Source organism: Chrysochloris asiatica, unplaced genomic scaffold (assembly GCF_000296735.1).
Source record: "Chrysochloris asiatica unplaced genomic scaffold, ChrAsi1.0 scaffold00071, whole genome shotgun sequence".
Classification (NCBI taxonomy): domain Eukaryota; kingdom Metazoa; phylum Chordata; class Mammalia; order Afrosoricida; family Chrysochloridae; genus Chrysochloris; species Chrysochloris asiatica.
This window is the reverse complement of record NW_006408589.1, coordinates 13,637,352-13,663,819: the sequence shown is the minus strand read 5'-3', so window position 1 is coordinate 13,663,819 and position 26,468 is coordinate 13,637,352. Positions and strand designations below refer to the sequence as shown.

Genomic DNA, 26,468 nt, shown 5'->3' with positions numbered 1-26,468 from the left:
TGCCAACTGGGCTTCCTTTAGTTTTTGTTGCTAAGTACCATTGAGTCAGTTCTGATTCATAGCGACCCTGTATAAGATTTCCAAGGAGCAGCTGGTGGGTTTGAACTGCTGACCTTGTGGTTCATAGTACAGTGCTGATCCTAAAGTTACATACAAGTACCTAAAAGGGCTTCCTTTTAGGCTTATGGAATTTATCCTATCACTGGCGGTGTTGTACTTCAAGATAGATCTTTAATTAATCTTTCTGACAAGAATGTGATGCCATTCCTCTTCAGTCTGCCCTTTGCAGTATAGTAGACCATATGATTTTCCAATTCAAAATGGCCAAAATCATCCCATTTCAGTTCATCGGTGTTCTTCATGTTTTCCATTTTGTTTTGGTCAACTTCTAGTTTTCCAAGATTCCTACTTTCTACATTCCCCATTCGGATTATTAATGGATATTTACAGTTGTTTCTTCTCATTTTGAGTTCTACTACATCAACAAATAGAGGTCTTGAGAACTTTACCCCATCTGTCAATAAGTTAGACTTTAATTTGAGAATGTAGTTCTACCCAGCTGATATTTTGGGAATCTTCCAACCTGAGATGTACATCTTCTAGCACTATACCATATAAGTTCTGTTGCTATTCATAGGTTTTCTCAGGTTAATTTTTTTCAGAAACAGGTTTCCAGGTCCTCCTTTTTAATGTCTTTGTCTGGATGCTCTCTTAAAACCTGTCCACCAAGAGTGACCCTGTTGCTGTTTGAAATATCAGTGGTGGCATAGTTTCTAGCATCATAACAACATATAAGCCACCATAGTACGCAGAACACAGTTCATGGATCACGGTGGTATGCAAACTTCCCCACTTTGAAATAGTTATTTCCACTCACTGCTACGTCCCACTCTCTTGAAACACATTCAAGTAAGGCCTTAGAAAACAGTTCCACTAAAACTGATCTCATTAAGGTCATTAATGACCTCCATATTGCTAAAATAAATTGTCCATTCTTAGTCCCCATCTACTGAACCTGTAGGTAGCTTTTGCATCAGTAGATCACTCCTACCCTCTTGGGATATTCCATTCCGTTGCCTCCCATGATTCTTTTGCCCCTTATACTTTAACTGCTCCTTCTCATTATCAAGATCTGCAGAACAGTAATGAGGGCTTCCAGAAGAAATCCTATGGATCAATTTTTTCCTCTGAACCAATCACAGTGACCCAAGGAATAAGCTATGACTTTTTTCAGGGTCAAGTGTCCACTCCTAGAATCCCATGTACTGAGAATGGGAGAAGGTATATCTTTAAATCAAGATTATGAGAAGTGACAACAGTAAGTGAGGGCTGCACACGATGGTGGTGAAAATAAATGCTGTTGTTACATGCTATTGAGCTGGTTCCAACTCATAGCAACCTTGTGTAGGGTTTTCAAGGAGTGGCTAGTGAGTTTGAACTGCTGATTTTGAGGTTACAGGTAGAGTGCTTATCTCACAGTGACATACCAGGGTTCCAAAAAAATATCTCTATTATTTGACTTCATGAAGTTCCCAGGTGGCACAAACAGTTAAGCAGTCAACTTCTAACTGAAAGGTTGGTAGTTTGAACCAACCTAGAGTCATCTCATAGAAAAGGACTGGAAATCTACTTTTGAAAGGCTGCAATCTTGAAATCCCTAGGGGGCAGTTCCACTCTGCCCATATGGGGCCACCAGGAGTTGGAATAAACTCAACAGCAACTAACAGCAAAAATACCATTATTATGTGTTATGCATGACTATTAAGAAATCCACATAGTGTCATTTGAAATCATAACAGTATTGTAAAGCTATCATGAGCATTATCTCCAGTTTCTTGTGACACATGCAGGATAAGTATGTTTTATCATATTTTATGTATATAGGGCTCATGTCTCTGTCATACAGTTAACTGGTACTAAAATCCTGTTCTTATTCTTTATTCACTGGTCATTCTTTCCATTTGTAACTCTGTTACTTATAATTATACAGAAAATTTAGTTCAACATCAGTTTGTGTAGTGATCTATCAGCTACTATGCCAATTATTAATATCCTTTGTCCAAATATTCTAATGGGCCGCTATACATGATGCAATCTAGGAAAACATTTGAAAATGAGGCTTTCACCAAAAGTCTGTCAGCTGTTACCCCAATGATGTACTGCTTAGATCTCCTACTGTGAGTCTTCTGGTCTCTCTTTTGTTTTGCTATATACCTACGCTGTTGTCAAGGATACCCAGCTCTTCACTCTCTTGTTTGAACAGTCCACAAGGTGTTCTATTAAAAGTTCCAATTAAACATGCACAGCCAGTCACCTGTACATTCATTCCTTTAGTCCCTGTCCCACCCACACTCAACTAACTACATGATCTAAAAAATACCACAGGGTCAGAAGTCATCAAGAGAACGAACAAAATGCTTGAGATCTCTGGGTGTCGCATAATAGCTCTGGCAATATTCTATCTAGTAATTGCTTTCCAAAGAAAGTGGAATACAACCAGATTGAACGATTCAAATATAAAGAAAGTAAGAGGACAGTGAACAGTTCTTAAATTTTATAGCTATTGTGTTATTAACATTTTAAAAGTCCAAAGAGTATTTTCAATGTGAAAATTATTGTTTTAGATACAACAAGAAAGAAATTGTCGATAAGCAGAGAAACCTTTATATCATTATAAAATTAGAGAAACCATTGCAATGTAAACTACATTATGTGCTTATTGAATGTCTACATTTATAAAGGTAATTTTAAGTGTATGAGGCAGAGTAGGGTAGTGGTTAAGAGTGCAGGCAGAGAGTTAGTATTATTATTATTGCTTATTACATGTATGTCCTTGAGGGATGCATAACCCTCTTTGAACCTCAGCTTCATGATATATAAAGTAAAATTACAAAAATTACTAATAATAGCACCTGCATCACGATGTCTTGTAAGGTTATAATAAAATAATGCATGTGATGAGCTGTGTACTGCTTTTGGCAAACTAAGTAAGAATCAATGTATGTTAGTTTTCATTAAATAATACATAATGTCATTCAGGAGGACGGGGACAAGTAATTCCTCTTATTTTCTGTTTAGGGTTTTTTCAAAATTTATATAGTTTAGAAGGTTATTTTAAATAATTTGTATCAAGCTTTAAACATTTTCAATAAGCTATGTTGAAAGGAGCTCTGGTAGCGTAGTCGTTACGAATTGGGCTGCAAACCACAAGGTCAGCAGTTTGAAACTACCAGCTGTTCCGCGGGAGAAAAATGAGGCGTTCTGCTCCCGTCAAGATTTACAGCCTCACAAACCCAGTACAGGGTTGCTATGAGTCGGAACCGACTCCACGGTACATAATAACAACAACAACATCACTGTTGAAGTGCAAAGGTGATGAGCATTTAGAAAGTCCAGGGATGCTTAGCCAGTTAAAGGCAGGTTCAATGGGGACATGATGCTGGCTGTCATATGGAAGAGGTTTACACATATTCTGTGTGACCACAGGAAATAGAAAAAATATATGAATGGAATTTTCAGGAAGGCAGATGTTGAATCATTGCAAAATGCTGTTGACTTACCCTAAAACTAGACCTGTTCTATAATTTTAAGGTCTACTGCTATACAGTCAGATCCATGTCCCTATGGTTTTCCAATGCATAGGCTGGGCTAAACCTCACCCAGGAAGTTACCAAGGAGACCCATGTTGGGAACATGGATTGGGCATAGGTTAGGAAAGTTGATTGAGAGGGACATATCTGAGTATGGGATTCCATAATTCTTATTTGTAAATGAAAGCTAGATATATTATCACTATTGGTATTCATTGACTTATTCATTCAGGAAACCTTTACTGATACAAGAGGAAAGACGTGGAATGGTATTTCTGAAGAGCATGGACAATGAACTCAAACATAACAGCAGTTGTGAGGATAGAGTAGGGCTGGGCAGTGTTTCATTCCATTGTACATAAGGTTGCTATGCGTTGTAACCAACTCGACCTCACCAAACAACAACAGCAACATGGACAATGGAGTCTGATATGCCTGTGTTTGATTCTGGGCCTTAGAATTTAACTTCTTATAGTATTGAGCTAATGATTTCCCTTGACTAAAGCCTTAATTTTCTCATATGAAAACAAAAGTAATAATAACTTCTTCTGCATAAGATACTTACTGTTTTTGTTAAGTGCCATCGAGTTGGTTCCAACCCATAGCAACACTACATAGGGTGTCCAGGGAGTAGTTTGTGGGTTTGAACAGCTGACTTTGTGATTCTCAGTCCAGTACTGATTATACAGCACCATGCCAGGAGTCTGATAAATAGTCCAGTAAGATTCCTAGGAGTATTAAATAAAACAAAGTACAAGTCTTGGGGGGGAGGGGAAAAATATATATATTTTTTTCCTTTACCACTGAGGCAATTTCAACTCATGGTAACCCCATTGTATCAAAGTAGAACTGTGCTTCATAGGGTTACCATTGGCTTTTTTGAAAGTAGAACACCAGGCTTTTCTTCTGATGTAATTCGGAGTGAATTCAAAACCACCAGCTGGTCAGCAGCTGAACACATGAACCATGTGCACCACAGATGAATGCTGTCATATAGTAAACATTCAATAAATATTTGCTAAATTTTACTATTATTGATGAATGAATTAAGGTACTAATATATGAAGGACCCAGGATGAATTACATGATCTTTTAGCATTTATGAATTCAGTCCTTGAGGAAATATTGAGGACAAATACTCAGAATCCAAAAAAGCAAATAATATGGGTACATGTTTTAATAAGAATCCATTCATTCATTCACCATACAAACAGGAGAGGAAAGATCCCTGACTCTATGAGTTTGGGGTGATGTTGTAGTGAAAGAAAAATCTCAAATTCACAAACAATAGGAAACATAGTGTAGTTCAGAATGACTTGTCTACGGAGATAACATATTCTGACACTTGGATGATATAATGGAGTTTAGAAAGAAGAGAAATTAGTTCCAGATGGAAAAATTGGGTAAACTTCATAGAAAACAAAACAAAAAAAGATATATATTAGATTTCATTCATGAATATAAGAATTTCATGCTCTTTCCATTTAATGATTCAGTCAACTAGTACTTAGTGAGTATGTGGGAATCACTGTTATTTAGCATTGGGAATAAAACAGAGAGTAAGACAAAGAAGGTCTGTTCACACAAGGAATCTTAAGATGGAGAAAAGGCAGATGTTTCCACCAATGGAAGAAAGCCCTAAGAACTTCAATGGTGAGAAAGCACATGTCTTATGAAAGATATAACTGTTAATGGTGGAGAGAAAAGCTAGACAAGAAAGGGGCTCTAAAGTCTTGAAAGGTTTAGAATTTCTTGGCTGAGGATGTGAAACTTATCAATAAACAATGTTATTATTCTTGTTGTTGTTAGGTGCCATTGACTTGGCACCGACTCATAGCAACCCTATGTACAACAGAACGAAACACTGCCTGGTCCTGAGCCAACCTCACAATTATTGTCACACTTGAGCCCATTGATGATGCCACCCTGCCAATCCATCTCCATGGGGGGTCTTCTTCTTTTTCTCTGACCCTCCACCCTATCAAACATGATACCCTTCTCCAGCAACTGCTCCCTCCTGACAATATGGCCAAAGCATGAGAGACAAACTTTGGCCATCTTGGCCTCCAGGGTGCACTCTGGCTGCACTTCTTCCAACACAGATATGTTTGTTCTTTTGGCAGCCCACAGTACTTTCAATATTCTCCTCCAACACCATAATTCAAAAGCATCAATTCTTCTACAGTCTTCCTTATTCAGTGTCGAGCTTTTGCATGCATATGAGGTTGTTGAAAATACCATGGCTTGGATCAGGCACACATTAGTTCTCAAGCTGACATCTTTGCTCTTCAACACTTTAAAAAGGTCTTGTGCAACAGATTTGCCTAATGCAATACGTTATTTGATTTCTTGACTGCTGCTTCCATGAGTGTTGATAGTTGATCCAAGAAGAATGAAGTCCTTGACAACTTCAGTCTTTTCTCCATTGATAAGAATATTGTTTATTCGTCCAGTGGTGAGGATTTTTGTTTTCTTGACATTGAGATATAATCCATACTGGAGGCTGTGTTCTTTGATCTTTATCAGTAAATGTTTTAAGTCCTCTTCACTTTCAGCAAGCAAGGTTGTATCATCTGCATATCTCAGGTTGTTAATGAGTTTTCCTCCAATCCTGATGCCACGTTTTTCTTCATATAACCTTGTTGTTGTTGTTGTTGTTGTTAAGTGCCATCAAGTCGGTTCCGACCCATAGCGACCCTGTACAGGGTTTCCAAGGGTGTAAATCTTTATGGGAGTAAAAAGCCTCATCTTTCTCCCGCGGATCAGCTGGTAGTTACGAACCGCTGACCTTAAGGTTCACAGCCCGATTCGTAACCACTACGCCACCTTTGCTGTCATCAATTCAGCTCCCACCTCTTCTGAGCTGATGCAATCAGGAAAAAAAAGATTGTCCTCTCCTACACCAGCCCCATGATCAGTAGCAGATCAGACAGTGTGAGGAAGTAGATTGCCCATCTCTTGTTTTTCTTTCTAGCCCATCTTAGTCTGGAAGCTCCAATGAAACCCATTTAGTAACACACCAAAACCAAACCAAATCCAGTGCTGTCAAGTCAATTCTGAGTCATGATGACCCTATAGGAGAGAGTTGTTGTTGTTGTTGTTGTTGATAAGTACTGTCAAGTCAGTTCCAACCCATAGCCAATCCATATAGGGTTTCCAAGGAGCAGGTGGTAGGCTTAAACTTCCAACCTTGTGGTTCAAACTGACCTTATAGTCCAGCGCATTATTTTGTTGTGCTACAGAGTATAACTGCCGTATAGGATTTCCAAGGCTATAAATCTATAGAAGACTACCTCATCTTTCTTCTGCAGAGCACTGGTGAGTTCAAACCGGAAAGTGCTTAATCTACTGTGTTACCAGAGATTCTTGATCAGTGGCATAGTTACATACAGACCTCTCAGACCCATGGTAGCTGTGCAGGAAATGCTTTGGCCAGTTTCAGATACTGGTCTCATGCATGAAAGGTGAGAATTTTACCACTGAAGCATCAATAACTTCCATCATCTAATAACAGGCTTTTGTTGTTAGGTTTCTTCATGTTGGTTCCAACTTTTAGCTACCCTACATGGGCAATTTTGCCCTGGCTTGCATCACCCTCACAAACGTTGCTATATTTAAGTCTATTGCAGCCACAGTGTCAATACATCTCATTAAGGATTTTCCTCTTTTTCTCTGACCCTCTAATTTATCAAATGTTTTTCTCCAGAGTCTGATCCCTCCCGATTACATGTCCAAAGTACATGAATGAAGTCTTGTTATCCTTGAGAAAACCAATCCAAGGGCAGTTAGAAAGTTCTTTCAATACTTTTGTATGTTATTAATGTTGTTGTTTATTGTTAAGTGCTATCGAATAGGTTCTGACCAATAGCGACCCTGTATAGGGTTTCCGAGGAGCAGCTGGTGAGCTTGAACCACTCACCTTGTAGTTCAATCAATTTTGCAGTACAGCACATTAACCCAGAGAACCATACCAGAACATTTGGTCTGGCCCTGCCAAAACAACCACAGTTCTAGCCATCATATTTGTTGCTGTTGTTAAGTGCCATCAAGTCAGTTCTGACTCATATAGATGGCTACCCTATATAGGGTTTCCAAGAAGCAGGTGGTGAGTTTGAACTGCTGACCTTGTGGTTCACAGTCCAGTGCTGATCCTACAACACCATACCAGATGAGTTAATTAAATGTTTGACTAAATATAGCAGGCTAATTTTTAAGGTGATAATTTTGTATGGCCCCCAAATGATGTTATAAATTTTGACAGATAAAAGGTTCTCCACCTCTTACGTAGAACCAGAGGGTTAGTAGTGGAATCAGAGCAAAAGGGAGCTTTATATACAAACAGGTATGAAACAGAGATAGTATTTGAAGTTAATATGTGAAGAGGACCGCAATTTTAAATGATGTGAAAATTTAAAGAAAAACAAAAAACTACTAAGTATGTGTCTACCCCCACCCCCAGGCTTTGTTAGAAAAAGAGACGATTTGCTTAAAAAATCCATTCATGCCATTTTTCTGATTGCCTACCTTAGTCCGTTATGAGCAAGACTAAAAGTTGGACTGAACAGATGACCCCAGATAAAAACAGTAGGATAAGAAAAACCTAATATATTCAGTCAATTGCAATCATTCATATTTTTAAGATTTCATTTAGACTATTATGAATAATTTTAATATACGCCTTCTAAAATTTATGAGCTGTAGTTAGATGACATTTTCAATCCACAAAGGCAAATGAATTTATTTAGATGATATACAATCTTTCTAATGGTGAAACTTCTAATTTAAAGTTTTTATTTTAATAATTTAAAATGAACACCACACACATTTGTTGAGAAGGCCTCAAGGTCAAACTTTTCAAATGCCACCCTGAGTTTTATAAGCTAATGCACACTCTTAGTTAAATACACTGGGAAGCTATCATGCTGCTTTCTTTTAAGACCACAAAAGAATGTAAAATTCCTGCTATGAAATTGAATTATTGCATGATGGAGAGTTTGTTGTTGTTCTTAGGTGCCCTTGAGTCAGCGAGTATGCTGGCTGGCTGTGTACCTTGGAGTCAGTTCCAACTCATAGCGACCCTGTACAGGGTTTCTGAGGCTGTAAATCTTTACAGGAGCAGAATGCCTCATCTTTCTCCTGCAAAACAGCTGGTAGTTTCGAACTGCTGACCTTGTGGTTCACAGCTCGATTCATAACCACTGTGCTACCAGAGCTCCATAGGCAGATATTATTGACACAAACATGAAGACAAAGATGGCCATAGTAAAATGGGATTTGTACTTGAAAATTCTTTGGGTCTGTTTCATCAGCCTGTAACAGCAACCCTTTTGCTAACAGAGTTCCCAAGCATAGGAGCTGTTGACTGGAGCAAGAGTGGAACACTTGTGTTAAGACCCCACTCTAGAATCTGATTTAGCAGACTTTCTTCTGAAAGTATGGGATAATGGATGCTCAGAAGAAATTCTTGAGGAAATCCTAGAATAACCCCTGGCAGTATATCCTGGAGGTGCCTTGTTCTCCTCCATTCCAGAGATCCTGATTGTCCATTTCTTAAGTGGATCCCTTGAGAAACTCAGTATACTCGCAATCAATTCTTGTCTTATATTGTTGTTGTGTGCTGTGGAGTCGGTTCCGACCCATAATGACCCTGTACAGGGTTTCCAAGGCAATAAATCTTTACAGAGAAGACAGCCTCATCTTTCTACCACAGAACAACTGGTAGTTTTGAACTGCTGACCTTCAGCTCACAGCCTGATTCATAACCACTAAGCTACCAGAGCTCCTTTGTCTTATATAAGATAACTTAAATTAGTTTTGATTGCATGTACAGAAATACAAAACAAAAGACCTTAGTCTGGGAAAATGTCATATGATCTCATTTGTTTGAAATAGGTAAATATATAGAGCCCTGGTGTGGTGCTATAGGATAAGTTCTGAACTATTAATAATGGGGTCAGTGGTTCACATTCACCAGCTGATCCTCCGAAACCCAATACAGGGTTACTATGACTCAAAAGCCACTCAATGGTACTTAGCAATAAAAATAGAGGTCACAGTTTATTAGAGGTTAGCAAGTGTGGAAAAGTGAGTTGTTGTTAAGTGCCTTTGAAATGTTTCCAACTTATAGTGACCCTATATAGGGTTTCCGAGGATCAGTTGGTGGGTTTGAACATTCAACCTTGCAGTTCAAACTGACCTTGAAATCCAGTGCATTATCCTATAGCACATTGTTGTTGTTGTTGTTAAGTGCTTTTGAGTCGGTTCCAACTCATAGCGACCCTGTAAAGGGACTCCTAAGAGTGGGTGGTGAACTTTACTACCAAACTTGTGGTTCAAACCAACCTTGCAGCACCACACTAGGACATTCTTGTTATTGTTGTTAGGTGCCATCGAAACTCTATGCACAACAGAAAAAAACACTACTCAGTCCTAAGCCAACCTCATTATAGTTGCTACGCCTGAGCCCATCACTGCTGCCACTGTGCCAATCCATCTCATTGGAGATCTTCCTCTTTCACTCCAACCTTCCATTTTACCAAACATAATATCCTTCTCTGGTGACTGGTCCCTCCTGGTAATATGTCCGAAGTGTAAGAGATGAAATGTGGCCATCCTGGTTTCCAACGAGCACTCTGACTTTACTTTTTCCAACACAAATCTGTTTTTTTGTTTTTTTGTTTTTTTGGCAGTCCATGGGATTTTTAATCTTATCCTCAAACACCATAACTTAAATGCATCAATTATTCTATAGTATTCCTTATTCACTGTCTAACTTTCACATGCATATGAGGTTATTGAAAATACCATGGTTTGGGTCAGGTGAACCTTAGTCCTCAAATGACATTTTTGCTTTTGAACACTTTAAAAATATCTTGTGCATCAGATTTTTCTAATGCAATGAGTCATTTGATTTCTTGACTGCAGCTTCCATGAGTGTTCATGTTTGATCTGAGCAAAATGAAGTATTTGACAGCTGCAATCTTTTCTGCATTTATATGAATGTTGTTATCCAGTGGTGAGGATTTTTGTTTTCTTTACATAAAGATGCAACCCGTATGGAAGGCTGTGGTCTTTGATCTTGTTGTTGTTGTTAGGTGCCATAGTTGGCACAGCAGAACGAAACACTGCCCGATCCTGGGCCAACTTCACTACTGCTGCCACGCTTGAGTCTATCAATGCTGCTAGTTGGCCAATCCATCTCATTGGGGGTCTTCCTCTTTTTTTCTGACCCTCCACGGTACCAAACATAAGATCCTTCTCCAGAGACTGGTCCCTCCTGACAATATGTCTGAAGTATGAGAGACAAAGTTTGGCCATCCTGGCCTCCAAGGCGCACTCTGGCTGCACTTCTTCCAAAACGGATCTATTTGTTCTTTTGGCAGCCCATGGCACTTTCAAGATTCTCCTTCAACACCATAACTCAATGGCATCAATTCTTCTACAGTCTTCCTTATTCACTGTCCAGTTTTCAAATGCATATGAGGCTATTGAAAATACCATGGCTTAGGTCAGGCACGCATTAGTCCTCAAGCTGATATCTTTGCTTTTCAACACTTTAAAAAGGTCTTGTGCAACAGATTTGCCTAATGCAACATGTCATTTGATCTCTTGACTGCTGCTTCCATGAGTGCTGATAGTTGATCCAAGAAGAATGAAGTTCTTGACAACTTCAATCTTTTCTCCATTGATAAGAATGTTGTTTATTGGTCCAGTGGTGAGGATTTTTGTTTTCTTGACATTGAGATGTAACCCATACCGAAGGCTGTGCTCTTTGATCTTCATTAGTAAATTGTTTTAAGTCCTCTTCATTTTCAGCAAGCAAGGTTGTATCATCTGCATATTGCAAGTTGTTAATGAGCCTTCCTCCAATCCTGATGCCACATTTTTCTTCATAGAACCCAGCTTCTCCGATTATTTGCTTAGCATACAGGTTGAAAAAGTATGGTGAAAGAATACAACCTTGTTGCATACCTTTCTTAATTTTAAATTATTCAATGTTCCCATGTTCTGTTTGAATACTACTTCTTGGTCCAGGTACAGATGCCTCATGAGCATGATTAAGTGTTCCAGAATATCATACTTAACAATGTTGTCCATAGTTTGTAATGCTTCACACAATCGAAAGCTGTTGCATAGTCAATAAAGCACAGGCAAACATCTTTCTGATATTCTCTGCTTTCAGCCAAGTTCCATCAGACATCAGCAATGATATCCCTCATTCCATGGCCTCTTCTGAATCTGGCTTGAACCTCTGGAAGTTCTCTGTCAATGTGTACTTGCAGCCGTTTCTGTATTACCTTTAGTAAAAAATTTTAGGGGCCATTAAATTTCTGTTAATGGTAGAACAATTTGGAAACAGTAGTGATGGTTGTACAGCATGATGAATCTAATCAATGTTACTGAATTATTGTTGCAAAATATATGACATTTGCAATATTTTATTATATATATTTACCACATTAAAACAATAAAAATATCTCTGGCAGCATAGTGTTTATGAGTTGAGCTGTTAATCTCAAAGTCAGCAGTTCAAAACTACGAACAGTTTTTTAAACTGATAAGGCTTTCTGTTCCTCTAAAGATTTACAGCCTTGGAAACCCTATACAAGTTCGCTGTGAGTTGGAACCAACTCCATGACACATAACCACGACCACATTCAATTATTTATCAATAAAACCAATGATAGTTTGAATTTTTTATTAGTCTAACATTTTATAGTTGGAATAAAGTAGTTTTTCCTCTCAAAATATTCTAAGTCATTGATTAAAAACCAATTCTTTAGACTTCAAAATCAAATTTCATTTTACAGTGATTTTTAAGCTTTTGTAAAGTATTGTATATGTTTTGGGGGAAAAGACCCCAAATTCAAATATATTTTATAAAGACCCTTTATTATGTCTTAACCAAGACAAAGACTAGACAAATCATCCAGATGAGGGAAACCATGACATGATGCCTTAATGGCATCCAAAGGACCCTCAGTACATGGCTATTTATAGAAGATGGCAAACAAAGGAAATCATCACAAACTCTTGATTAAAGGCATATTAGTTCATCACTCTCTCATGCAGCGCCACAGAAGAGGGGGAAGTACCACTATTATCATACATACATTCTTCCAGAAGAGATAAGTGTGTAGGATTGGTTCTGGAGCCTTCTGTCCACCTTAGTGAGGGTATGACTCATGAACATTTGATCCTCACAACACAATTTCCATAAAGGGCATAGCCAGGGAAGTCCCTGGGCTGACTAGAGGAGTCCTACTCTAGTTTCAAACACACTCTGCCTAAAGGGTTAATATTTAGAAAGAAATCAGTGGAGGATTAATTTCTGTCAAGATTAAAAATGGAGTGAATACTTATAATTTAAGCTCTAATACAATGGATTCTCCCATACTTCCCCCCAAACATATGCAAACCCAGAATAACAGGAACTCCTATAGCAAGCAAAGGAAATTTAGCCATGCCACAAATATAGACGATGCTGATCTGTAACTCAGTTGGAATATATTTTGAAACAAACTAGGACATGTCCTTTTAGAGATGAAGTTAGGTAGAAAATGGTTCTTCCAAAATAGTGCTGTACTCATGATGTGATGCCTTCCAACCCATCGCTTAAAATTGTGCACAATATTCTGCATCCTTATTGATCTCTCTGAACTGTTCAAAGATGTGTTGGTCAGCAGCAGGAAGAAATGCCTAGTAGCTTTAGAAAATTTCCCTATCACTTTGTAGTACTTCTTTTCAACTCTGATGTTTACTTCAAGTTTCAAAAAGACAGTGATTGGATCTGTACTTTCAGATAGATTTTGGAAACCTAAAATGTTACGGAGACCAAAATTCTTCTGAAAAAACAATCATTTATTATCCCTGTCTCTGTGACTATTATATGTGGTTCTTTTTTATTTTTTTCTGTGTGCGTATGTGTTTTCCTAGTTGCACGTTTTTAAAATTAATGGCTGTGACATGATTTCCAAAGAGTATCCACTTCTCTTTTGTTGGCAGGCGTAATTCAAGGAAAGTACACTGCAGGAACCTCCATTACAATGTTCCTTTCTGGCAGAATTCAATTGAGAGATGCTATTACTGTTTATTAATTGTTTGGGCTTCACTGTCATGGTTTATGATGTTAGGACAGACCCTCAATTGAGTTACATACTTGTATTCAACAAGGGACTACGTATTATTGTACATGTTAACGCTGTAGAGCCGCAGATGCTAGCCATCTGTAGATTTCATTTTTTTTTCCCCCCTCATAGTCCTCAAAAATGGAGCAATTTAAATCAGGAGTTCTAGAGAGACTTACAAAATAAAATAAGCACATAAGCACATCAGTTGCAGATTTTGAAACAAGAACAGTGTAAAATTAAAATTAGAAAGGCTCTATCATAAGTATTTGCATAATTACAATCACTGGACATTTTAATCATGCTAGGTGGTCACTCAGAGCTGGAGAAGAGTTAGAGTGAAATGGTAATGTTGCCTAATGTCAAAATGTTTTCACTGGTTCAATGGAGGATGCTGTTTCTATGCTACAAGGTTAGAGTGACTAAGAAAGATGATAAAATCAAAAGGATTGCAACTTGCTTGCATGACAAAGAATGTGTGAGTGTTACAGCAAATCAGTCCAAACAAGACATTGAGGAAAAGGAGAATTCATCCTGCTTCTCACTGCCTTCTCTTGTGGCACCTGATGAACTATTGATACTTCCCAATATAGAGCAACTCTTCAAGATAAATTGGCAGAGCAACAAAGATACCTGGCTTGCAGCGGGCTTATATTCCTTAGACTGTTTTCATGAATTATTCCAAATAGCAGTTCTCTTACAAAACAGATCCTTACTAAGATTTCTCATGAGCATGTTATTGTAGCTGGGCGATCATTTATCTTTGACAGTTCTACATTCACCATGGTCAGTTTTGTCACTTAATGTCAACGTGGATTGAAGATCTCCAGCTAGTGCACGATTATGACTTCCTCTTCGAAAACATGAGGCATACACCCCATTGCTCTGGCCAAATTCCAGGTTAGGTAATTACATTCTGTTACCTAAAGACTCCCTGTAGTTTCAATTAGAAAATCATTTTGCCTCCTTCTTCTACCTGTGGTGTTCTGTAAGGGTAGGTACTGCACCACTAAACAGAAAACTTGTCTCACCCCAGAAGAAGATACTCTTTATCATCATCCTTAATTAATATTTATTGGGTACCCAGAGGGAGAGTGGCTTGGGACAGAGTGACTTTTGGTAATTAAGTGTTCCCAAGTACCACTTGTTTCCTTTGAGGATGAATGAGGATGACCATAACTTTAACAGGCTCTAGTCATTAAACCAGAAATAGCATCTCTCCTTGTAATATGGCACTACCTGACTCTCTTCTGATACCTGTCCATCTGTTACACTTCTAATCAAAACTGTTTTTCAGATCATTGGATTCTAATAGCTCAGAATTATGTCGAGAAGCTCTTTGTGGGTGCTGACCAGAAAGTGTGAGCTGGCCTTTCAGTTCTGACCAATTACAAATTACAAATATCTGCTCTTCTGGGAAGAGGGGAGAGGAGCTTGTTGTCCTAATGAGGAGCAGGCTTTTAATGTTGTAACATGACCTCTGTGTGTGTTTCTAGGAGAACATTGTTGGCTGTGCCATCTGCTATTCCTTTTTGCTATCTAGCTCTGTTCCCATGATACAGAGGCATTTGAAACTCTTAAGAAGTAAGAAGTGAGATTGATTGGAGCTTCCATTCCCAACATTACAGACACTGTGGTAATTTATAGCTGTTCCTACTGCAAACTGAGTTTAGGTTTTCTTGGTGGCCGTACCAAGACAAACCTTCTTGCCCTGTTCCTAACACTGTGCTCAGATTCTCAAAATGGCACATTTTATAGCATATCTTCTGAGGAGGGCATGATATTGTTATGTGGCGCAAATATTTCAAAGATTACCTTTTCAAACAAAAAGAGCTTATTCCTCTACTTGAAGCACCAACCTACTGGTCTTAACAGTCTTGACTGATTGCACAGATACACACTTGTGCGTTCTGAAATGGTGTCCTTGCGTTGCAGGGAATAAGCAAAACTGCTGTTCTTAAAAGGCTTACACGCCAGCACTAAATGCACAGCCCTCAGTGGATGCATGTTAGTGTGTCCACCCAAGGACGGTGGCAAAATCAGACTTGGTTAAAAACAAAAACAAAAAATTACTTTTTCTTTACTGCTTTATTTTTAACTTTCATTCCAAAATTTAAAATCAATCTTTCTTGCTTTGGTTTTAGATGCAAATGACCTGTGTGGAAATTTCTACTTTTTTTCATTGTTTATGAGTTGATTCTGATTCAAAGCTACCTTATAGGACTGTCCCCATAGGGATTACAAGGCTAAAAATCTTTACTAAAGCAGACAGCCACAACTTTCTCTTTGAAATCAATGGTGGGCATCAGGGATGAAGTACCCACCACTCAAGGTAATCACAGGCTTACCTGTGCTTACTTACTAAGGTGTAGTGAATGGTTTCACAGGTTTTACTCTATGAGCTTTCTGGGTACTCCATTCCTGTCAGCGTTGGCAATTTAAAAACAGACTTTGATTCTGTAGGAGGATGTGGTAGGATTGGAAGAGAGACCGATTCCCAGCCATACCTAGAAGCAGAATCTTTGGTATGCTGAAAAAATGTGAAATTGTTCACTACAAATTAGTAAATAAAATTATGTAAGCTTGCGTGTGCTTATAATGATTACTGGGTAACCCAACACTGAGTGGGTTCAAACCTCTCACCTTTTGGTTAGCAGCCAAGCACATAACTACTTTGCCTACCAGGTCATATGAAAATATGCTTTGTATATAGGAAGTTAAGTATATTGTATACATATATGTGTATGTTGTTTTTGTGAAATGCCATCGAGTTGGTCTGACTCACAGCAACCCTGTAGAGGGTTTCTGAGGTGTAGCTGGTGAGCATGAACCACCAACCTTGTTCAAACAGACTTTACATTCTGGTGCATTAACCCGCAGCAACACACCAGAAATCCATACATTTGTGTGCGTATATGGACTCCTGGTGTGATGCTGTAGGATCAGCACTGGACTGTGAACCACTAGGTTGGCAGTTCAAACCCACCAGCTACTCCTTGGAAATCCTGTGCAGTGTTGTTATGATTGAGAACTGACTGGACGGACTTAACAACATCAACAAGTGTACCAACATGTGCTTATAAATAACAACATATGTATATATTTTAAATTTAGTTGTTTACATTTAGTTATAAAACCAGGGTTTTGTTGTCATTGTTGTTATGTGCCGTGGAGTCGGTTCCAACTCATAGCAACCCTGTGCAGGGTTTCTGAGGCTGTAAATCTCTATGGGAACAGAAAGCCTCATCTTTCTCCCACAGAACAGCTAGTAGTTTTGAACTGCTGACCTTGCGGTTCGCAGCCCAATTCATAACCACTATGCTACCAGAGCTCCTTAAAACTAGGGTTTAGGGCTTGTTTATTACAATGTTTGAAATAAGATTTTAGTACTGAAAAAAAAAAAAAAGTTCTAAAACTGTTAGCCACAAGGTCAGTGGTTCAAACCAATCATCTACTCCTTATAAACCCTACACAGGGTTGCTGTGAGTCAGAACTGACTATACAACACTTAACAAAAGTGGACTAAAATGTCCTAGAGCTGTATGAATACAGTGACTTGAGTCTGTGTGCTCTCTTCCCCACTCTTAGCCTCCTTGTACCCTGCACCACCTACCTTGCAGTTCAGCTTTCCCCCTCTTTGCTTGTCTTAATTTCACTATCTCACCACAAAATGACTTCTACCATGAGTACTCTGTCAGGTAGCATTTCTTGTTTGCAAGCAACATCGACTATTCGGGGAAATGGAGGTAAACAGGAGGTTAGTGAGAAGAAATTGGTAACTCAGAGAGAATTTCTCAGCAGACTAGAGAACAACTTTTAGAAATGGACATGGCATATGATTCCCCCCAAAAAGTCCCTTTGTTTTAGAGATGCATACTGAAATATTTATAGGTAAATTAATACTCTCTCTAGATTTGTTTCAAAAGTCTCGAGTGTGAGGTGAGAGTAGCCAGGGCTAGAAAAGCAACAAGAATAGTTATAAGTTAGTGAATTGTGTAGCTGGATGATAGGTATATGAGAGTTCATTTACTCTTCTCTCTATTTTATGTATGTTTGAATTTCCTTAATAAAAAAAAATTAAAGGAATTTTCATATAAAGGATCAATCTTATGCCGTCTGTACACAGGATTGATAGAGACCGGCTATTTAGACAGTGGCTACCTAAAATGGAGTGTGGGGGCAGCAATAAAGACAAGAAGTGGTTTACAAGTTTTTAAGAGGGAGTTTAGTTTTAGAGGGTGTGGGGAAGGTAGAACCCCCACTAAATGAATACACAGGTCTGGTGAAAGGAGATGGGGATAAAATTCTTATGATTCAAAAGTGAGTAATTTTTTTCATAGCTGTGGTTGTCACAACTGTAAAGGTAGAAGATTTGAAAGAGAAATGGGGGAGTAGTTAATCTTACAGTATAAGAACAGAGGACCCTAGGACCACCAAGGAAGAAGAGCATGAGTGAAATGTGGGACCCTATCCAGAGAAACAGTTGACACCAGATATGGAGGCAGAGATGATGACATGAAGAGATAGAGCAGCTGAGGACTCTAGACTCATGGAAAGAGAAAGGCTGTGTGCTGGTGGCTATGAGGCAGGCTTGCAGATTGTGCCCTTTGTTTGGTTGTTTAAATGATTATATTCCTAAGTGCCTTTGTGTACGTCAAAACAAAACAAAACAAAAAACATAGAGGGAATAGAAGCAAATACTGTTGAATGATGATGCGCAGAGGGTATTGTAATCATTCAATGAAATGAAATAGGATAGGATGAGTGTACAACCAACCAATGTTCTCCCTTGTAACAATCACTCAATTGACAATAAAAATGTAAAAAAAAAAAAAAAAGAAAGAAAAAAAAACTGAATGGTAGACTGGAAAATAGAAGAACAAAAAAGTTAAAAAGATGGGTCCAATATTTCTTTAGAGCTTTCTGTAACTCTCACATAAGACTCAGGTACTCTAAGGAAAACACATTTGGTTCATCGGTGTTTGCTTTGCCTTAATCCACCAAGGTATCAAGGTGCATGTGTGTTTGAGTATGAATGTGAGTGTATGAATATATATATATATATATACACACACACACACGTATGTGTGTGTGTTCTGTGACATAGAAGTCCTGGTGTAGCATTGTAGATTAATGTGCCAGACTGCAAAACTGTTTGAACTTCAAGGTCGGTGGTTCAAGCTCACCAGCTGTTCCTCGGAAACTCTGTACAGGGTCTCTAAGGGTCAGAACTGATTTGATGGCCCTTAACAACAACAACAACATAGGTATGTATATGTTTGTCGGTATATGAATACTTACCATATGAGTATGTTCTCTGACCTGTGTGTGTTTGTATGTATGGATATGTGAGTGTCATAGGTCTGGCTGAGAAGAGAAGGGACAGAGTTGAAGGATCCTAGTCCTCCACAGCAGGACCAGCCCATATTTAGTTGGCAACTGTCCTTTTTGAAAGTCACTTTAGCCTTAGAGATTTCTGTTCAGTGAATACTAATTGCAAGATATGAATATCCTTTCCCTCATTGAGGATGTTTCATTATTGCTAAGAAATGAATGTTTAGAAATGTTGAGACTCTCAAAATTGCTCTTGAACTTAGAGAAGTGATAGCAAATGGAAGAAATGATGAAAGAAAAGATCTGAACAGAAGATTTTTAAAAGGATGACTCTAGAAGAAAAAATAAAGTATTTCAATGAAGTATGCAAAGACTTAGAGCTAAAAACCCAAAAGGGAAAAATGAGCTTTTGGCATGGTTCTAGCTAAAATAGATGAAGCAAAATTCAAATTGTGGGTTGAAATATTGAATGGTTCTTTGGGAACGTTTTTGAATGACACAAGATGCATTCAAAGAAGATCGAATTGGACCAAAGGAATTGGTCAATGAACAAACATTTCAGTAGATAGCCTATAATCAAAAACCAATGGTGCTAAAGGAAGGAAGGTATTGGTGAAAATAAGCCTCCAGGAATTGATAGAATACCAGTTAAGATGTTTCAACAAACAAACAAATGTCCAAAGCAGTAGTCACAAAATTAAACAACATATTCCATTGGAAAAATCTGTTGTAAGTAAACAGATTGAAGAACCATTGATTTATTTGAATTGTGGCACTGGCAAATAATATTAAATATAACATAGGCTTCCAGAACAATGCAGAAGTACAGTCAGAATGCTCGTTAGAAGTGAGGATGTCTACAAGGATTACGGCATGGTTTGAATGGGTATAAAAGAGGAAATAATGTTAAGATGCTTGGCTGTCTTTTGAATCTTGGTTTCCCTTACCTACTATTGTAAAACAGACACTTGAGGGAGAGATAAAGGAATAGCCAGAAACATCACTATAGAAAGCTTGAAAGTCTGTCTTCAGCCTATAAGTTATTGGCATACCTAAACTGGGGCTAGAACTTGCCCAATAAAGGAGGCCTCCTACAGACCCTTTGCATTGTATAAAACCATTGGTGGAATCCTGAACCCCATCCAGAATCTTCTGAGGTGGGAAAATTCCACTTGAAAGGACAAGCAGACCAGCCTGGAGCAGCTACAAGAACAGAAGATACTTCTTGAAAGAAAGACCAGCAGGAAAAATAAAAAACAATAATGGCAGTCTAATTGACTACTTCAAGAACAAGCAAGTCATTCCCCCAGGATTAATCAAGACAAGTGGTCAGGTCTTTCAGGACAAACCCCTTCCAAGACTAAAACTCAAGGGGAATACATGAGTAGGCATGTGGGCTTGCTACTGACCATGTTGGTCACTGGTAAGTGGGAGAAAAAGAGCAATGAAGTTGTGAGCTAAGTCTGACCACACTCAACAGACTCCTGTTAACCTGAATTGAGACCTGGTTGGACAGCAGTATGACAACACCTGGGGACTCCTGGACCCAGGGACAGAGACATGGCCACAGAGGACCAGAACGGAGTGTGAAGCATCCAGGTGATATGTAGTGATGGGAGATGCACAAGAACAACCACAGTAGCAGATACTTAATCTTCACAATGTTGTCCATAGCTTGACATGATCCACACCATCGAAAGCCTTTTCATAGTCAATAAAGCACAGGTAAACATCTTTCTAATATTTTCTGCTTTCATCCAAGATCCATCAGACATCATCAATTAATCCCTCATTCTATGTCCTCTTCTGAATCTGGCTTGAACCTCTGGAAGTTCTCTGTCAATGTATGATTGTAGCCATTTCTGTATTACTTTTAGCAAAACTTTACTCGCATGGAGTATCAAAGAGACTGTCCAATAATTTCTGCACTCCATTGGGTCACCTCTCTTTGGAATGGGCACAAATACAGATCTCTTCCAATCAGTCGGCCAGATAGTTGTCTTCCAAATTTCTTGGCAGAGAGTGAGTGCTTCCTGTGCTGCCTCACTTTCTTGTAAGATTTCCATTTTTATTCCATCAATTCCTGGTGCCTGGTTCTTTGCCAGTTCGTTCAGTGCACCTTGGACTTCCTCCTCCAGTATCATTGGCTCTGGATCATATGCTCCCTCTTGAAACAGTTGAACATAACCCATTTCCTTTTGGTACAGTGACTCTGTGTATATATAATTACTAGGAATCACACTAAATATGCTCTTTAGCTTTTCTCTAGGACTCACAATTGCTCTTATTTTTGTAAGCTTTAAATTTTCAGTAGCTTCTATCACTAGAGAATTAATTCTTTAATCCTTTTGTATGATTCCCAAAACATGGACCTTCATGAATAGCCCAAATTCATTCACCGCCTGCCCCCATCCTTCTCTCTCCTGGTATTTAATCAATAGCAGGTCATAGGCACAAGACAAACAAAAACTTTCTCTTTCTGTTTAAGCATGCTTCTCATTTCCATGCATAAGTGTCTTGGGACAAGCTTCTCCATCTGTCTAGACTGCCCTCCTTTTCCTTTCTAATTCTAACTAGTCCTTTCTTTCTGCTCAATCTAAATCACGTGTGTCTCTGTGTATTTGTGTGTATGTGTGTCCTGTGAGATGGGTGTATATGTACATCTTCTGCTGTAAGAAACCTCTCTGACCTCCTATGTCAGAAGTACTCACTTGACTTTTTTGTTCTCATTGACCTTATTAGCGATGTGCATGCATGAGTATGTTGGACTTTTCATGCAGAGTTATGGTCATGGTGATACTTTCCCCTCTTCCGGTAGAAAAACACCATCTTTCTCTGTAGATCTTCTTTACATAAGAACCAGCACCAGGTGTTCACATGTAGTAAGTAGGTGGTCATAGCATGACCTCTTGTTTTTGTTGATATTAGCTTTACATAGATGTATTTGATAAGCCATCTTCACCTTTATCTTGTTAGTGATGAATGGGTTATATTCAGGACATTTTCATATTTCATCTTATGTTTGTACAGACTACCCACTTTACTTCCTTTTCCTTATGTCTCCTCCTCTTTGCAGGGTTTTCATTTGACCCCTTCCAAGCTATGTCCAGTGGTGGGAGCTGTGGCAGTCATGAACCTCATTGAACCAATGTGAGGACTCATACTCCACTGTTCCATTCTTCTTCAACTCCTTAATCATGAAGCTATAGGGGAACTGTAGGAAACAGGACCATGTCCCTTCCATGTTGAGTGGCAGATCTTAGTAATAAATTTGTATGGAATTAGTCAGTTAATTACTGTAACAGAAATACCAAGAAAAGACATAGAAGATGAAATAGAAGTGTGTAAAGAGAACGGTTGTTTTTTGCTGTGTGTGTGTGTAATTGCCACACCCCTTAAAAAGAAGTTTTTCCAAACTTGACATTTGAGAAAGATAGTAGAGAACTTAGAAGCAAAAATGAAAAGAAAAAAAAGAAAAAAGACTGGGTAATGTTGCTTGCTCTAGATATTTTGGGCATGGCTAAGATGTGCTAAGAATATTTCATCTTTGACATAAACTCTGACCATTTTTCACTTGTAATATGGCCAGAATGCATCAATTTATCCAAGGCTGGATAAGGTTTGTGCTAACGATGCTGTGATGCACTGTGTTCCTAATAAAGATTCCACTGACTTACTTGAGTTGAGCTCAGTGCGTCCGCATCCCGAGATGCATGAACTTGAGCGACGTATTTCTTCTTTTTTATTTAAGAATCAGGACTAAAAGCAGTCAAATTATGAATCCGGAGTTAATAGGATGAATAGCTGAAAGAAAATAGCATGCAGCAATCTAATGAAAGAAAAATGTATTGTATACTCAAGACACAAATAAAATGCCACTTTCAGATTACTGTTTCTGCAATCTATTTATTTGCTTCATTTTCTTTAACTGCTATTTCGCTTAACTACAACTTTTAATATTCATTGGACCAACAATATAGAAAAGCTTGGTGATTTTCAAATCTTTGTTGAGCTTCTTCTAACACATTTTTTGTATTTCACTGTCTATAATGGAGTAGTTAGTTATAATAGGATGCTAGATTTTGCGCGACTAAGTTATTTTTCTTCAATATGTCTCAGAAAAACAGGCCTGAAAGACTTGCTAAATAAATGGCTGAATTAGTCAAAATCACTAAATCCCCAGTGGGATCCAGTGTTTTACAAAGTGTGGTTCATGGATAATCATATAGGTTTCAGGTGGTGATTGTGTAAAGAAATGCATTTTCCTGTGTCAACTCTAAGAACAAATGCATCAAAATATCTGGGTATTTTAACATCTTTTTAGAAGACTCTTTGCACACAAATATTTGAGAACCATTAGTCTAAGCATGAACATTAATATTAACTCATAATTTATTATAGAAAAAAGTGAGTTTAAAAAATCTTCAAAATAAGATCAATATCCTAATATTTCTATATGAATAATACTTTATTTATTCTGTGAATGTACTGCTGTACAAATTAAATTCCCCCTTCTTTAATTTTAACAAATCAATCTAAGCAAACCAATTCTTCCCAAATATGGAGATTAATTTAGGCTAGCCATCAAACCCAGCCCTTATGGACTGGGTCCCTAAGCCTCTTTTGTTGCTGTTTTAAGTGTCTTTGAAACAGTTCAGACACAGAGCTCCTCTGTATAGGGTTTCCAAAGAGCAGCTGATGGGTTTGAATTTCTGACCTTATAGTTAGAAGTCCTGTGTGCTTATCCTACAGTGCCACCGCAGGACTCCTTTAATTTCAGCTACCCAATTTGCTCTTCAAAGCTTTCCTATGCTCCTCATCTCATTCTGCTGAAATGTCTACCTGTCTGATTAATGCAGACCAATAAGCAACTCAATTGTGATACTCTCTTTTCCCTAAATCTATACCCATTAATTTATTACATGAATTTTTATGTAAGACACTTAAGACCCTCATGTTCATACTGTAAAAATAAATAAATTAAAAATAACTCAGTATCTTACAATACAGAATTGTTACTATTAATATTTTTAAGTTAAAAGAGCACAATGAAAAATTATTATGAACACAATGTACGTGCAGCTTTACACCTTCCTTTTTCTCACTTAATATGTTGAATGCTTAACTTAAGCAATGTCTTTGGGGACATTGGTAGCATAGTGGTTACAAATCAGGATGCGAACCTCAGGGTCAGCAGTTCGAAACTACGAGCTGTTCTGCGGGAGAAAGATGAGGCTTTCTGCTCCCGTAAAGATTTACAGCCTCAGGAACCCTGTACAGGGTTGCTATGAGTCGGAACCAACTCCATGGCATATAACAACAACAACAACAAAGAGAAGAAAGATATATAGTAAGAGTTGGGATGAGGGAGTATATATTCAAGGGTGAAGGAGAAACAAGAGGAGATAAAAGAGAAGAGGAAGGGATGAGGATGATGGTGGTGGCATTTTGAAAGTTCATCCAAGTGTTACATACCAATAGAATTTGCATGCCAATAGAATAATAACTTTCACAATCATCCTGTTTTCAGTATGCTGCTATTATGCATAAGCCCATTGTTACTGCCATTGTGTCATTCCATCTCCTTGGGGGTCTTCCTCTTTTTTGTTGGCAGTCCACTTTACCAATCATGATATCCTTTTCCAGTAACTGATTCCTTCTGAGACAGTATCCAAAGTAAGAGAGACGAAATCTTACCATCCTGGCTCCTAAGGTGCATTCTGGTTGTATCTCTTGCAACACAGATTTGTTTGTTCTTCTGGCAGTTCAGGGTACTTTCAGTATTCTTCTCCAACACCATAAGTCGAATGCATCAATTCTTCTAAGGTCTTCCTTATTAATTGTCCAACTTTCACATGTATATGGGGTTATTGAAAATATCATGTCTTGGGTCAGTTACACCTTAGTCCTCAAAATGAAATCTTTGCTCTTTAGCATTTTAAAGCGGTCCTTTTCAGCAAATTTGCATAATGTAATATGTCCTGTGGTTTCTTGACTGCTGTTTCCATGACTGCTGATTGTGGATCCAAACAAAATGAAGCCTTTGACAACTTCAGTCTTTTCTCCATTTATCATGATGTTATTGATTGGTACACTGGTGAGGATTTTTGTTTTCTTTACTTTAAGGTACAAGTCATACTGCAGGGTATAGTCTTTAATCTTCTTCTGTAATTATTTCACTTCTTCACTTCCAGCAAGTAAGGTTATGTTATGTACATATCGCAAGTTGTTAATGACTTTTCCTACAATCCTGTTGCCTCTTAGTCTATGTATAGGTTCTTCATGAGTGCAATTACGTGTTCAGAAATACCCATTCCTTGCAAAGTTATTCATAGATTGTTGTGATTCACAAAGTGGAATGTGTTCACATAATCAATAAAGCAGAAGTAACTATCTTTCTGGTATTCTATGTTTTTAGTCAAGATCTATGTAATGTCGACAAGGATAGCCCTTGGTGCACACCATTTTCTGAATCTGGCTTGAATTTCTAGTAGCTCCCTTTTGATGTACTGCTGCTACAGTTTTGGTTTTATTGTCAGCAAAATTTTACTTGCATGTGATATTAATGATGTTGTTCAATAATTTCTCAATCCCTAAGGTCTCTTCTCATGTCCATTTTGACCTTTTCCTTCTTTCTTGTCTTTTTAATGACTTTTTGCTTTCTTGACATATGATGTTCTTGATGTCATCACACAAGTCTTCTGTTCTTCGGGTTTTAGTGTTTAATGTATCAAATCTGTTCTTCAGATGGTCTCTAAATTCAGGTGGGATCTATTCAAGGTCACATTTTGGCTCTTGTGGACTTGTTTTCATTATCTTCAGCTTCAATTTGAATTTGCATATCAGTAATTGATGGTCTGTTCCACAGTCTGCTGTTGGCCTCTTCTCCCATGGGCTTACTCCATTCCCGTCTTCACGGTCAACTCTACTTTGAGGAGGCAGTTCTTCCCCAGTAGCATTTTCAATGCCTTCCAACCTGAGGAGCTCATTTTCTAGCACTGTATCTGACAGGTTTCTCTGCTCTTCATAGGGTTTTCAATGACTAAATATTAAGAAGTAGTTTATCACTCCTTCTTCCTAGTCTGTATTCGTCTGGAAGCTCATCTGAAACCTGTCCACCATGGGTGACCCTGCTGGTATTTAAAATACCAGTGGCATAGCTTTCAGAATCACAGCAACTCACAAGCCACCACAGTATGACAAACTGAGAGATGAATGGTGGTGTATGACCCTACTGGTATATAAACTACTGTTGGCATAGCTTCCAGCATTACAGCAACATGAAGGCCACACAATAGGATGACAAACTGACCAACAAGGAGTATCTCTGAGGCTAGAAAAATACTTCAGATTAGAGTTCAGAAAAATCTAGTGCAAAATAGGAGCTGTAAGCTTTATCACATGATAAAGTTTTGTG

At 38.2% G+C, this 26,468-nt stretch overlaps 1 protein-coding gene across 4 annotated transcripts in view; it reads left to right on the top strand.

The window, feature by feature from the left end:
* The window catches only part of TENM2 (teneurin transmembrane protein 2), a 1,406,199-nt gene that overhangs the window by 285,165 nt on the left and 1,094,566 nt on the right, over nucleotides 1-26,468 (top strand). Inside the window, exon 3 of one of the 4 annotated variants that reach the window (XM_006864842.1) lies at nucleotides 20,680-20,689. The exons of the other annotated variants lie outside the window; for them this stretch is intronic. Coding sequence (XP_006864904.1) covers nucleotides 20,680-20,689 — 10 coding nt within the window. The remainder of the gene's footprint in view (nucleotides 1-20,679; nucleotides 20,690-26,468) is intronic. 4 annotated transcript variants of the gene reach the window in all.